At 35.4% G+C, this 13726-nt stretch overlaps 2 protein-coding genes across 4 annotated transcripts in view; one reads left to right on the top strand and one right to left on the bottom strand.

Moving 5' to 3' along the window:
* The window catches only part of SRBD1 (S1 RNA binding domain 1), a 227035-nt gene that overhangs the window by 96738 nt on the left and 116571 nt on the right, over window positions 1-13726 (bottom strand). For all 3 annotated transcript variants that reach the window (XM_061155487.1, XM_061155488.1, XM_061155489.1), the window contains exon 15: window positions 864-955. In XM_061155487.1, coding sequence (XP_061011470.1) covers window positions 864-955 — 92 coding nt within the window. The remainder of the gene's footprint in view (window positions 1-863; window positions 956-13726) is intronic.
* LOC133065583 (peptidyl-prolyl cis-trans isomerase FKBP1A-like) lies at window positions 10083-10460 on the top strand. Its single transcript, XM_061156299.1, has one exon. It carries the CDS (start codon window positions 10101-10103, stop codon window positions 10425-10427), a length of 327 nt encoding a protein of 108 aa, XP_061012282.1. The 5' UTR covers window positions 10083-10100; the 3' UTR covers window positions 10428-10460.

Genomic DNA, 13726 nt, shown 5'->3' with positions numbered 1-13726 from the left:
AAAGATATATTGTACAGCATTGGGAATTATAACCAATGCTATCTTGTTAGATTGTCTTGTAAGAACTTTTAATGGAGTATAATCTGTAAAAATACTGAATCACAATGCTGTACACCTAACAAATATAATACTGTAAATAAATGATACTTTGATTAAAAAATAATAAATCAGTAAACACACACACACACAAGTCCTTTCTAATAAAGCAGTCTAAATATCCACTTATTACATAGAAAAATGCTCTGACCAGATCTATATTTTGCTTGTGATTCCAATTACTTTAATTAGATGTCTCAAAATATCTTAACACTTCATACACAAGATTTAAACTATTCCACAACACAGAAATCAGAGCAATTTTATACAACTAAAATAAAATCAGGCTGATTGAAACAATACACTAATGGAAATTCATATTAGCAAAACAAGAGAAACTGGTCATTCAGCAAATATTTTGCAACAGACTGAAAGTCTGTGCCTGCTTATGCATTTGCACTTTAAATATTTTTATGTTAATATATTACTTTTCTCCAACAAAAAACTGTAATAGTAATATTTCATAATAATAATGAGAGCTGAGAGTGTTTTATTGTACTATTAACTCTCCAGCATTTAATTTTACTAATAATGTTTCAGGCTAATTTTTCACCATACTCTAGAATACTGTGCAGTGTTCCTTAAAAGCAGTTTTCTTTCACCTCTTTTCCATAATTCCCAGTATTATTCCAATCAAACACTTTCTTTCTAACATGCCCGTAATACAGCTTCTAAAATTTCTTAGATATTTAAATATTTTGCTTGCTACAAATTTAAGTCCAAAATGCTAAAATCACACACTTCTGTGATGGTCCATAGTTTCTTACCTGCACTTCTCAAATTAGGGTCCAGTCCTGGCATCTCTTTGTTAGCTTCAGGGCTGACACTGTAGATTGATGCTCCTGCTTCATTGACGATACTGAGAAGAAAGAAGAGGGGAATATCATTTGCCAAACTTTCTGCCTGCCCAAGAAAATAAACGAACGAGAGCAGGTATTATAAGAGAACTGAAGGGCAAAGCACTCTCTTTATATTTCAATGAGATCTATACTATTTGATTATTCATTAACATAAGTGATTAAGCAATGTTTGCTTTCTTCACATAGGAAATACACAGGCTTAAATCCATAATGAATTCATTCAGTTGTTTTCTGTCAGTAGTAATAAGAGAGAGTTTATGAATGAACACAATGGATACTCCTCTATGAGGCCAACAAAATTTTCAGAATACTTAGCTTCTCTTGTGCTTATAATCTATTATAGACTGACATTTATGACTCTTGTCTGAATTAATCATTCTAAAGCATCTTGGAACGCACAGACATGTATGTGGATACACACAAAAACTATTTCTATAAATGCCGCCCTGTTGTTGTTTAGTCACTAAGTCAGGTCTGCCTCTTTCGTGGCTCCATGGACTACAGCTCCCCATGCTCCTCCATCCATGGGATTTCCCATGCGAGATACTGGAGTTGGTTGCCATTTCCTTCTACAGAGGATCTTACCGGCCCATAGATCGAACCTACGTCTCCTGCTTGGCAGGCAGATTCTTTACCACTGAGCCACCTGGGAGGCCTTCACCATTATTATTACTTGGTTATAATTAACAACAACAATGTGAAAAGGAGGAAGATCAGTCACCCCGCTTCTTTTCAGGAGGGTTTCAAAGCATCCTTTCAGTAAACTTGAAACATATCACTTTAGGCAGGTTTTAAACCATTTCTTGTTTCTTTAATCAAGCCATCACACAACCTCTTTCTTTCTTCTCTGGCTCCATGTACTTTACAAACCACACTGGCAGCACTCTCTTACAGACGACAGCTGTACAGAGGTTGACATTTGTACAGTTTATCTAACATTTTAAAATTATGGGCTTTCTTAATGATATAATATGTGAAAAAATCATCTACTTAAAGTATTTACAATCCCTTTGGTTCTCTACCATGCGACTATCTAGGTGTCAATATTGAAAAGAAGAAACATGGTGGTGCTCAATTTTTTAGCTACTCTTAGAAACCGCTCCCTTTCTTGCTCTTCAGCAGTTACTTCATTATGAGACAAGTTGAGCAGATAACTTCTAACATATTGCTCCACTGTAACCAGTCAACACTGATAAGTAAAATGTGAAACAGTTAGTTTGCTACTCCAAAGAGTTCTTTGCAGAACTCCTAATTATACTTTGATGATTATAAGCCACTGAGACTTGAGAGGATTACTTGGGGCAACAAGAAGATTTATATATTTTTTGCAAACAAGATCTATTATTCCAAATTTCCTAACAGGGAAAATGAACACTCTTCAATTGGAAAGCGAGGCTGCTCATCTTGTTCCTCATCAAACCCTCATCAACATACAGTAAGAAGTGTGTATTATATACAAAGCACAAAGCCAACCCCTTTATGAAACTGAGGATAAGTAAGAATATTCAGCCACCAGCCGTGGAAAATTTAGTTTCAAACACAAATGAACACTCAGCCTAACAAAGTTCTTTTCCAAAAAAGAAAAAAACCCAGAGTATCCGTGAAGTGCAGGCAGGACCAATTATTAAGAGAAAAGAGTATTTTAAAAAATCTTACCACAAATTTATATTCTGTCATTGCCAGAAGCCTCCAAAATTACCACTGTTTGAGCAAAGGGAACTTAAATGGTAAATAAAAATTCCAATTAACTGTGGGCTTTAGCAATTGGGTACCTGAGAATTTTCTGGGTGATTCACTGTCTCTTGGAAGTTATAATTCTCAAAAGACTGAGGGAAACTGTTGCAAAGAAAAACACTCAGATAATAAATATTCCTCCAAATACCATACTGCCACTTCTTTTAAACAGAGGAATACAAAACAGATGTGACACGCTGCACCCAAAGATTTTAGATTAACATTAATATTAAATCAATACAAAATGTAGTAAATTTCATATGCTTTAGTTACTAGATAGCATGGGTCCAATAAACAGTTCAGTACTAAGCACAGATCAGAATGCTTAAATAATCTAAATGAACAGAAAAACCTCAACACTGATTACTTCAATATAAAACATATAAGGATCTGAGAAATGTATGTAGCAAGAATTAAATGAAATAAATCAAGCTGGGAGCAGTGATGATTTTTTCCAGGAGAAGCAGCTAAGAAAAGTTACAGCATTTGCCTTCTTCCTTTTTTTTCTTTTGTATTTAGAGTTTAAGGATAGATATTATACGTGAGATTTTACAAGGTGCTCTGCTTATTAGGAAGTTTCCAAATAAACTATTAAAATATTATTCCAATTATCTCTAGCATATTTTGAGGAAAGCAAAAGTAAACTTTGCACAATATCCAGATATCCAACATTTAATACGTATCATATATCACAAAACAAATTTCACTCAGGTGTAAACTAATTGGGCTCATAATCTTAGCAATTTGATTGTTTTATTTATTTTGCCATAAAACAGACAAGACTCTGAGCAAAATTTATAATTTTGGGGAAATTTAACTGACACAGTTCTATCTGAACTCAAAAGTTTTAAGATTATTACAGTACTTAAAATCCCTTCAAATTGCTTGTTTTGATAAATGTATAAATAAATAATATGGTATCTCAAACTTTAAATATACAAAACTACACTTCAGAAGCTACCACTGCACTTTTATATTGTCCCAGATCTTTAAGTTAATGTGCTAATTCTGTAGAATGAAACTGATCATTCTTAAAGCACTTTATTTAAATCAGCACTATACTAGAGTCTTTCTAGGTCTTTTATTAAAAAATAAAAAAAAAATATATATATAAACCACACACTCATAACCTAAAAAACAAGTGTAATGCCCATAATATAGATACATTTACTTTTAAATTCATTTAAAATGTTTTAAACAAAAAGTCTGCAAGTGAAAAACACTAATTTTTGTTATTGCAAGTAAAAAAAGTCAATGCTGTTACATAAATCTGATCATTTATAATTTATTTTTTAAAAAACATATATTTAGACCATAGAATTTATTTCTACACAGTTTATAAGTCTCTTCTACCAAGATAAATTGTACATTGATGAATCTTTTAGAGCCACATTTGCAAGTACTTTTCTTACAGTGACCATTCTGATAGTAAAAGAATGGTAATTCCTTTTGCCAAAGTGAGACGAGAGAATTATTTTCATGAGAGGGGAAAACTAGCTGTTTGTTTTTTTTGTTACTTGGCTAATAGTTTTCACATTCATTTACAAGGTTGCTTGAAGCCTCAGTATGAGTCTCCCCCTCTCCTCTTATTTCCCAGATATGAAAACAGCTTTTCTGTTTTTCTTATTTTAAAATAAATTGCATGTTTCCTATGTTAAAAAGAAAATTTAATTCAAAGGTAACCTACTTAAATGAAAACATAATTAACATTTAGTAAGATATCAAAAATCACCCAGGACATATTTGCTTAAACTAATAATAGCTGATATTTTCAATTTTTACAAAAGTATACTAGAATTTCTTAAGTCTTATCAATATCTAGCAGTTTCCTTTTCTTCCCTCCCTCTGCCTACCAAAAAAATAGTTACTAAAAAAAAATTTCTGATGCTAAATGCATAGCTCATTTCACTAAAGTCTTAAAAATAATTTATCTAAAAGTAGTTCTTCTAAATTTTCAGACTGAGAAACATTTATATGAAAAGAAGGTAGGTAAATGACTTGACCTAAATTTCTCAACAAGTAAGAGAAACTGTCTAAAAAAATTAATCATTTGCTTTGCTATGAGGTAATCTGTTCTGAAGTATGAAAGAATAGTTGTTTGTATTTTGAAAATAGGAGACAAGGCCAAAACCTAAATCACCATAAATAAAAGGGGCTCTAGGATTTAATGTTTAAAGAATACTTAATCTAAAAAAAAACAATTTTAAATTCCTTTACTTAGTGATGAACTGTCATTTCAGGGAGTCTCAAATGAGCAATATCTAGTCACTTTAAAAACTAAGGTGGGAATTCCCTGGGGGTTCCAATGGTTAGAGGACTGTGCTTCCACTGCAGGGGGCACAAGTTCAATCCCTGGTCAAGGGAACTAAGATCCCTCAAGCCTTGCATGCAGCCAAAAAAAAAAAAAAAAAAACCACTAAGGTAATCTGGTGGTCCTAAGGATGCCAGGAAACAAGATCCCACACTGTTAAGGATGTTGAAACTGTAAAACTCTTTCAGATGGTAATTTGAAAATAAAGATCAAGTCACAAAAATTCTTTCTGAACTGGCTAATATATTTTTAGGAACTTATATGAAAGAAATTTTACTTTACACAAAAAAATAAATAGTGCTATTAACCATAGCACGGCTCTGAAAGAAAGAACCTGAAATCAGAATGCCTATCATTAAAGGGCTCTTTAATGAAAAACTATACTGTCATCAGAAATTATTGTTGTGAAGCATTAAGTGGAAAGGCTGGATGACATAAGACCAATTTTGATATTTTTAAAATATAGGTATAAAAAAAGAAAAAAACATTTATGGTAACATTAATAGTATTTAACTATCAGTTATTCCTTTAAATAAATTTTGGTTTCTTTAAATTTATAACTATATTTATTTGTAAAAAGAAAAAGTTTATAAAATTCAGGTTTCAAATGACCATTGTTTATCTGGCCAGGAGATCTGATATCACATAATATCCAACATTCTTTTTAACCAAACTTTCTTTTAAAATTATGAAAGTTATTTTGAACTTAAATGTGGGTAAACATCATTGGCTAGTAATAACTTCCAAACATGACTCCTATGAGAACTCAAACAATAATATGACATTGTTTTATAACATGAAAGAAAAGTAACTAAACAGAAAAGTCAAGAATAACTCTCAATTTGTACATACAGGTCAAAAAGCAAATGCATGATGAAAAATTTTACCATACAGAATATATTATGTGTCTTTAAGTTATAACTTAGTCCTTGGCCTGTGAATCTATCCACCAAGTGAATCACCACAGCAAAATCAATTCACTATCTACCACAAAAAAAATGTGAGGTGACATGGTTATACACCAGGAAAGTAGGGTGTGGAAAAAACACACACTAAAAGCAAAATATGGTGAAACAGAAAAAGAGCATAAATACACAACCTCGATTACAATGACAGCGAAGGAATTTACCTGTAGGTATGTAACGCTAGCACCATCTGGTGGAAGACCAGTTAGAAGCAATTCTCCAATCATCACAGTTTTTTTAGAAAAAACTGAGTTATCTTTCAAAGAATGAACATTTTCCAAAGAGAATGAGTCTGGCAATAGTAGAGTAATTACACAGAGGACCCATAATAAGCCTATGAGAACTTAAAATGTCTACCAAACAGAGGGTGAGTGTACCCTGGGATGGACATCCCATCATATCCACAAAGCAGAATTTCAACCATACAGAATTCTCTGGGCTACTTTTCCTTCAGTGTCTCGTATCATATCAGATGAACACTGTTAACCCACAAAAGAAACCTAAAAAAGACAAACCCAAATTAGTAACTTCCAAACAGAACTGTAATTTAGAATTTGGGGTTCCTTGAAGTACCAGCTACCTACTCTCTTGGCCTATAAACTCAACAATGGTACTCACACCACAAGAGAATCTAATTCTCATTTATGTTTACAATGATACTGAGCTGCTACAATGTACTGCAAACAATTACATTTAAATCACTTTTACTGCTGTCAGTGGGCCATTCACAGCTAAGGATGACAAAAATCACTGGTACCTTCCAATGCTGTCATGGGGAAAGCCAATCAACAAACTGAGGGACAAAGGAGACGCAGAGCTTCTCTCTATCTGCAGTTGGTTGGGTCCCTCCCCCGAGGCAGGGCAGTTTCTGACAAAGAATGGAACCAGCAGAAATTGTGGGTCTCTACCACTCTCCAGGGCAAGCATTCCTTTCATTTTCTTTCTCCCTTCCTTTCACTGTCTTCTGTTTCCCTTGGGAAGGCGGGGAGCCTCCTTTCCGCCCCCCACCATCTACATTTGAGTCCAACATGAAGTTGATACAAGTACTGTACAATACCACTAAAGGAAGCTCACAAAAGAGACAGTCACAGGCGCAACCAAGCAGGAGGCCTGATGCCTAAGTGAGTTTACACTGGGTGCATGGAGAAGGGCCCCACTGCACCAGGACAAGAAAAGCAGGCTCAAAGAGTACAACACTAACCGTGGAATAGGCTGTTGTTTGCAGCAATACTGTAAATAATTCACATTCACTACTAAAAGTTTCCAAAACTAAGAGGCCAAGGAAGAAACACTCATCTAATTTTACAATTAAACTGTTCTTTGGTCATCATTTTGAAATGTCCTGATTTTAAAAAACATGATGTCAACCTCTCTGCCATCCTTACTGCCCAACCATACCAAAAAGTGTGCTTCTCCTGATTCCTGTGGTTAACTTCAAAACTGTCAGATTTTAAGGCATTTAATTTATATTTACTCATGTAATAACAGATTATCTGTTTGTTTATTCTTGTTCAAATGTAATTCTACATTTAGATATAAATCTAAGAGTATGAATTAGAGTTTTCTTACAAAGGAAGGTTTACTTTTTCTTTTTTATGCCTTCTGGTTTTTTTTAAACTTAAATAGATCTTAGGGAATTTATCCACTAATAAAAAATATGTGGAATTCAGATTGCTATGGCACAGACTTTTTCAGAATATTGCAAGATATATTATTCCTTTATTATCCATCCAATAACAGAAGTCAGAATGAGAATTATCAACTTAGAGGGTAATAATATTCTAATATTTTGCTAATAATAGTGCTGAATAATACAATTGAATTATTAAAAGTTCTAAGAACAAAAAAAAAAAAAAAGAGAGAGAAAAAGACAATGAGAAATAAAATAATTACAGAGAGAGACAGAAACTGAGATACACTTTACCAGCGGCTAACAGCTCAGTTCTTTTCATCTATAGTTGAATAAAGTTTTGGAAAAAAACAATGGTTTGTGCTACATTCCCCAATATTCTCCCAAATGCTATTGCTGACAATCTCAGTGAACTCCACTAATAAATCATGCACATTTTATCATTTTTAACACCATTACTCATTCCTCCTTTCCTTCCTTGTCTTATGTTTGTCTCTACCTCAAATCCCCCACCCTGCCAACCCTTCCTTTCCTCTGACATGAACTTATACCTCTGCAGAAGTCATCCCACCTCCCGGTTTAATGGTGACCTTATCTACAAACTTTACCTAACACATTCACCAACCAGCAGTCTCCAGTTTGAATCATCAGACCCTTTTCTGGGGCAACCAAGAAACTTCAGAAATCTCTTTTGACCACCCAGATAACGCTCAGGGGGAAAAAAGAAAAAACAAACCCTGAAAGCATACGCCAAACGTAAGATGACGACTCTAGATTAACTGCTTTTTCTAATCGTGCTTTTCAAAAGTACACTGAACAGACAGAGGCACAGAAGGAGTTATTCAGTTCAGCAGGCTGCTCCGTTTACTTCTTTATCTATGGTCAGATCTTTACTTTTTTGGGATAACTGCATATTTCTGGCTCCGCTATATTATACTGTGTAAATATTTAGGAGAAATAATTCCTTTCAAGGATCTAAACTTCCACTGTCGTTATGGCAAATGAACCTGTTTATGCTATGTTCATTAAGTAACAGCAAGTCTAAAAGAACACAGGGATTTACTAATATATGTGGTACACAAACATCACAATCATAAAGCTTCTCATAGGGGCATATCAAGAACATGAAAGGCCAGTTTATTTTTACTCCCACTGCCCTATAATTTTCTTTAACTCTATTACAACAGTCCTTAATTCAAACCTTTCCTACAGTTACAGTAACAGGGTAGACTGAATGTATGTAAGCTGTACCCAAACTACCCACATCGCCATTTAACCTTCCTTGATTCTCACGTGGTTATCAAACTCAACGCTGCATCAGAATCTGCTGAAGGTTGTTAAAGTACACACGTCTAGAGTTCTGGCTTTACTGGTGTGGAGAATTTGCATTTCTGACAAGTTCACTGGTGATACTGATGCTGCTGGGACCATAAAGGTTTTAAACCTTTACTGAGGTATAATTTACATTTCATAAAGTTCACCCATCTTAAGTATATAAAATTCAGTGTTGTATGACCATCACCAAAATCCAATTTCAGAATATTTCCATCCCCAAAACATCCTTTGGAGCCAATTTGCAGTACTCATTCCCATCTCCAACCCCAGGTATTCACTAATTTACTTTTTATCTCTAGATATTCACCTGCCTGGACATGTCATATAAATGGAATCATAAAGTATGTGGCCTTTCTGTCTGGCTTCTTCACTTAGCATAATGCTTTTGAGATTCATTCATGCTGCAGTATCACTACTTCTTTTTCATTGCTAAATAGTATTCCACTGTTCTAGAAATACTGCATTTTGTTTATCCATTCATCAGTTAAAAGAATTTGGGGTTGGTCCAAGTTTCTGATATTGTGAATAATGCTGCTATAAACATTTATTTACAAGTCTCTGTGTGGACATACATTTCATTTCTCTAGGATAGATTCCCAGAAGGGGAAATACTGGGTTGTAAATCTATGTTTAATTTTTAAGAAACTGCCTAGGTACAATGAATAAGGGCTCCAGTTTATTCATTTCCTAGATAATACTTGCTGTTGTCTGTCTTTTTGACTACAACTATTCTAGTGGTCATGAAGTGCTATCTACTTGTAGCTTGTTTTACATTTATTAATTATTGATGATGCTGAACATTTATTCAATGTCTTTGCTGGCCTTTCCTAATCTTCTCTAGTGGAATATCTATTCAAATCTTTGCCCATTTTTAACCAGCTTATCTCATCAAATTATGTGTTCTTTGCCTATTCCAAGTACAAGTCCTTCATCAGATACATAATTTGCAAATATTTTCTCCCAATTTTTGCCTTGTCTTTTCATTTCTCTAACGGTCTTATGAAACCCAAAAGTTTTAAATTCTAATAAAGTCTAGGACTATCCTTTAAGAAACAGTGTTCTAAAGCCTGAGGGAGGCGTGCCAGGGCACGCGCTCAGCCGTTGCGTGGAGGGACGAGGCCTGGTCGGCTCTCGGTCTGCCCCGCCCAGCGGCCAGCGCCGCCTCCGCCATGGGAGTGCAGGTAGAGACCATCTCCCCTGGAGACGGGCGCACCTTCCCGCAGCGCGGCCAGACCTGCGTGGTGCACTACACGGGGACGCTGGAAGATGGAAAGAAATTTGACTCCTCTCGGGACAGAAACAAACCCTTTAAGTGCGTGCTGGGCAAGAAGCAGGTGATCCGAGGCTGGGACGAAGGGATTGCCCAAATGAGCGTGGGTCAGAGAGCCAAGCTGACTGTCTCCCCAGACTACAGGTATGGTGCGAGAGGGCACCCAGGCATCATCCCACCAAATGATACTCTCATCTTTGACGTGGAGCTTCTACGAGTGGAATGACAGGACTAGCCTCCTTCCTGAAGTCCCTATTCTCTGATGTGCCATGGAAAGATAGGACACCTCCAGCTACCTACAAGACTGTATGGAGCTTTTCCTGATGTTCCACTACACTCTTCCTATAATTGATCTTCCCTAGTTAAATGTGTTCTGTCACTAGCTTCACTCTTCCCCCTTCCTCCTCATATGTGTGCTGACCTGAACTAGATGCCATAAACCTCAAGTTACTCATTTTAGTTTGTTTTTGTTTTGGGGTGAAGACTGAGTTTTAGTTCTTTGGCTCTAGGTTTTCAGTTAAGTATTAGGTATTAACACAAGTAATGGATTAAGTTCAGAACAGGAACTGGTGTGTGGAGGGGACGGGACAAGGATATTATTTAATTTTATCTTGTTTTGGATGAAAGTTTTCTCTGTTATAAATTAAACATTCTTACTGCTGCAATGCACAGCCATAGCAGACTTGAGGCACTTTTCAGGGCCAAACTATTCTCCAAGTTGAGAGATGTCCTTGGGCTGAATTAAAAGCCCTACCCAAAACTAAAGTGTGAAGGGGGAGAGCCTTTGCCTCCACTGCCCTACCCCCCAATTCTCCCCTTAAATCCTCTGCCTTTTGAAAGAAAACTGTTTTCACTGAGATGTTGGACACCACAGGTGTCTGTTCCCAGACTGACAGGGACCTTTGACGCCTTCTTCAGGGCCTGCCTTTTTTCCATCTTGTGCTTTTTGTAAGGGATATCCAGGACTTTTGTAATCTCATAGTTATCCAAGCTCCACTTCCTAAATTTTAAGAACTTTAATCAAAAGTTAAATTTAAGGTGCTGTTTGTAGACACTTAACACCCATGAAAGCCCAGGCCATCATGACATGGCCATGACAAATCCTTGAATTCTACCTTAAGAAAATGATGCTGGTCATCACGGCATCACGGCCAGCTCCCCCTGCTGATCTCAGAGATTCCTGGCTTCTCCCTCTCACCCTTTTGCTGTCCTATGTAGTGATTTGGTGAAAGAAATTGCTGCCTACTCCCCTAACCCATCCCTGCTTTATTACTGCAATAAAAGTGCTTGATGCCGGCTTTTCTTTGGGGAAAAAAAAAAAGCCTCAAAAATTCAAAAGAAATAGTAAGCCCTTGAAAAATGTGGAAAGCTTAACGGCTTTCATTCACATAAGCAATATGCAAATATAAATCATAGTATCTGCTTTTCTGTTTTGTTTTAGCAAAGCCTATCACAACTATCATCCTAAACATATTTAATCTTTTTAGAATAAAGGGAATAAAGAACTTGCAACTAGCTGACTTTAATACATTATAGAATGAATAAATTCAGCTGCAGGTGGGCCTAGCTGAGAACAGTGGATGGCATTCTGGCACTAAAGAACATGGACCTCTGTGTCAGTGTTTTCAGAGTCATTCATTGGTCAGTATTTGCATTTTGATACCATTCTTAAGAATATAAGTATAACTCAAACAGGGGCTCTGTACCAACCTAGAGGGGTGGGATGGGGAGGGAGATGGGAGGGAGATTCAAGTGGGAGGAGACACATGTATACCTATGGCTGATTCATGCTGAGGTTTGACAGAAAACAAAATTCTGTAAAGCAATCATCCTTCAATTAAAAAATAAACTAAAGAATATAAGAAATATGTCCACCTTACAAACTAGTAGAAATAAAGATAAATGGTGTACCATGGAAAATAGCATAGAAAAAGAGTGTATTACTTGAAAGAATATATTTATTTTGACATTTCTATTTTTATTAGTTTTTCATATCAGGGCATTTAAAATAATTCATATACAAGTACAGCCCTTTCTTTGTTGAATATTTACTGTACCTTGAATGAAGAAGAGTCAAAGATTGCAGCTAAAATTCAAATCTTATCTAGGATCATAACTTGCAAATGCATAAAACATACTTCAGGAATATACAGGATACATTTGATTCAGGTAGAACCAATATTAAGATGATTCATTTCAAGGGTAAAACCCAAATTACTACATGCTTACTTTATATTTTTTCCTTTTTTCTTGATAACTTTAAACTATTTGGTATTGGGGTATAGCCAATTAACAATGTTGTGGCAGTTTTCTAGGTGAACAGCAAAGGGACTCAGCCATACATACACGTGTATCCATTCTCCCCCCAACCCCTCTCCCACTGATTATGCATGTGCAAAAAGCAAATAAACTTATATGAATACTATTTCTATAACCATGACCTAAGATACAGATTCTGTGATTTTATGGAAAAACTACAGTAATAAGAAGGATCCAGTTAAAAAATTAAAACCCATTTAAATTTGCAAAAGAATCCTTCTTTATATAATTCAAGCCAGTCTAGGACCCAAAGCAAGAAGCTTTGTATACTGAAGAACTCCTAGGCTTCTACTATAAAATGTTTTCAAATATTTATATTCTAATTCATGGACCCTGTTCATAACATAAAAGCCATTAGTCCTCATTGCCTTTCAGTTGCTGGAGATGTATTTTATTATTTTATTAGTCTTCATAAATTACAATACAAGAACAAGTCTGATGGCCAATACTCAGTCTCCTTTTTCACTGAGCCACCCAGAGCCACTTAAGAAGCTGTCCAAAGAGATGTCAGAGAATACAGTTTTATAAGAGATCCACAGTCTCTCAAAATGGTCTGGCTCCTAATAAAAACTTATAAGGCATCTTATCCAATCACTTTACATTTTCTGTAATTCAAAATAACTAGAATCATTGGAACATCTTTCCCAAATTACACAAAATTAAGATATTACCATCTTTGCAACATTACTGAACTTGCGATCTGAGATAAAGATCAAGACATAAGAAATAAAGAATCAATTAAAAATAAATAAATTTTTAAAAAGAAATAAAGGAAAGAGCTTACTTAATAGCCAACAACCAATTATAATTTATCCATAAAATTGAAAGGTAAGAAAAAGCAAAATAATAAATTTTTTAAGCCTTCATTTTATAACAGTGTTCAAGCCCCTTCTTCAACCACTTAGATTCCAGTTACTAGCAGGAACAAACTCAGCAGGTTACCCTACTTTTCCTCCTGTCCTTATTTACCAATCAGTCCTCTGATCTTAGAACACCAAGGCTCAATGAAAAAAAAACAAAAAAACAGGAAGCAGCAGCAGCAGCAGCAAGGACCTCAAACAGGAGGTCTGTCTTTGTGTCCTGTCTGTCTGTGTGTCCATCTGTATGACAATATGATCGTAAGAGAAGCTCATCCTCCAAAATCTACAATTTTCTAGTGAGGTTCTTAAGAACAATAAGGTGCAAGGAGAACTGCATCCTCTGCCC

The sequence above is a fragment of the Dama dama genome, chromosome 11, assembly GCF_033118175.1.
Source record: "Dama dama isolate Ldn47 chromosome 11, ASM3311817v1, whole genome shotgun sequence".
NCBI lineage: Eukaryota > Metazoa > Chordata > Mammalia > Artiodactyla > Cervidae > Dama > Dama dama.
This window is presented reverse-complemented; position numbering and strand designations above follow the sequence as displayed.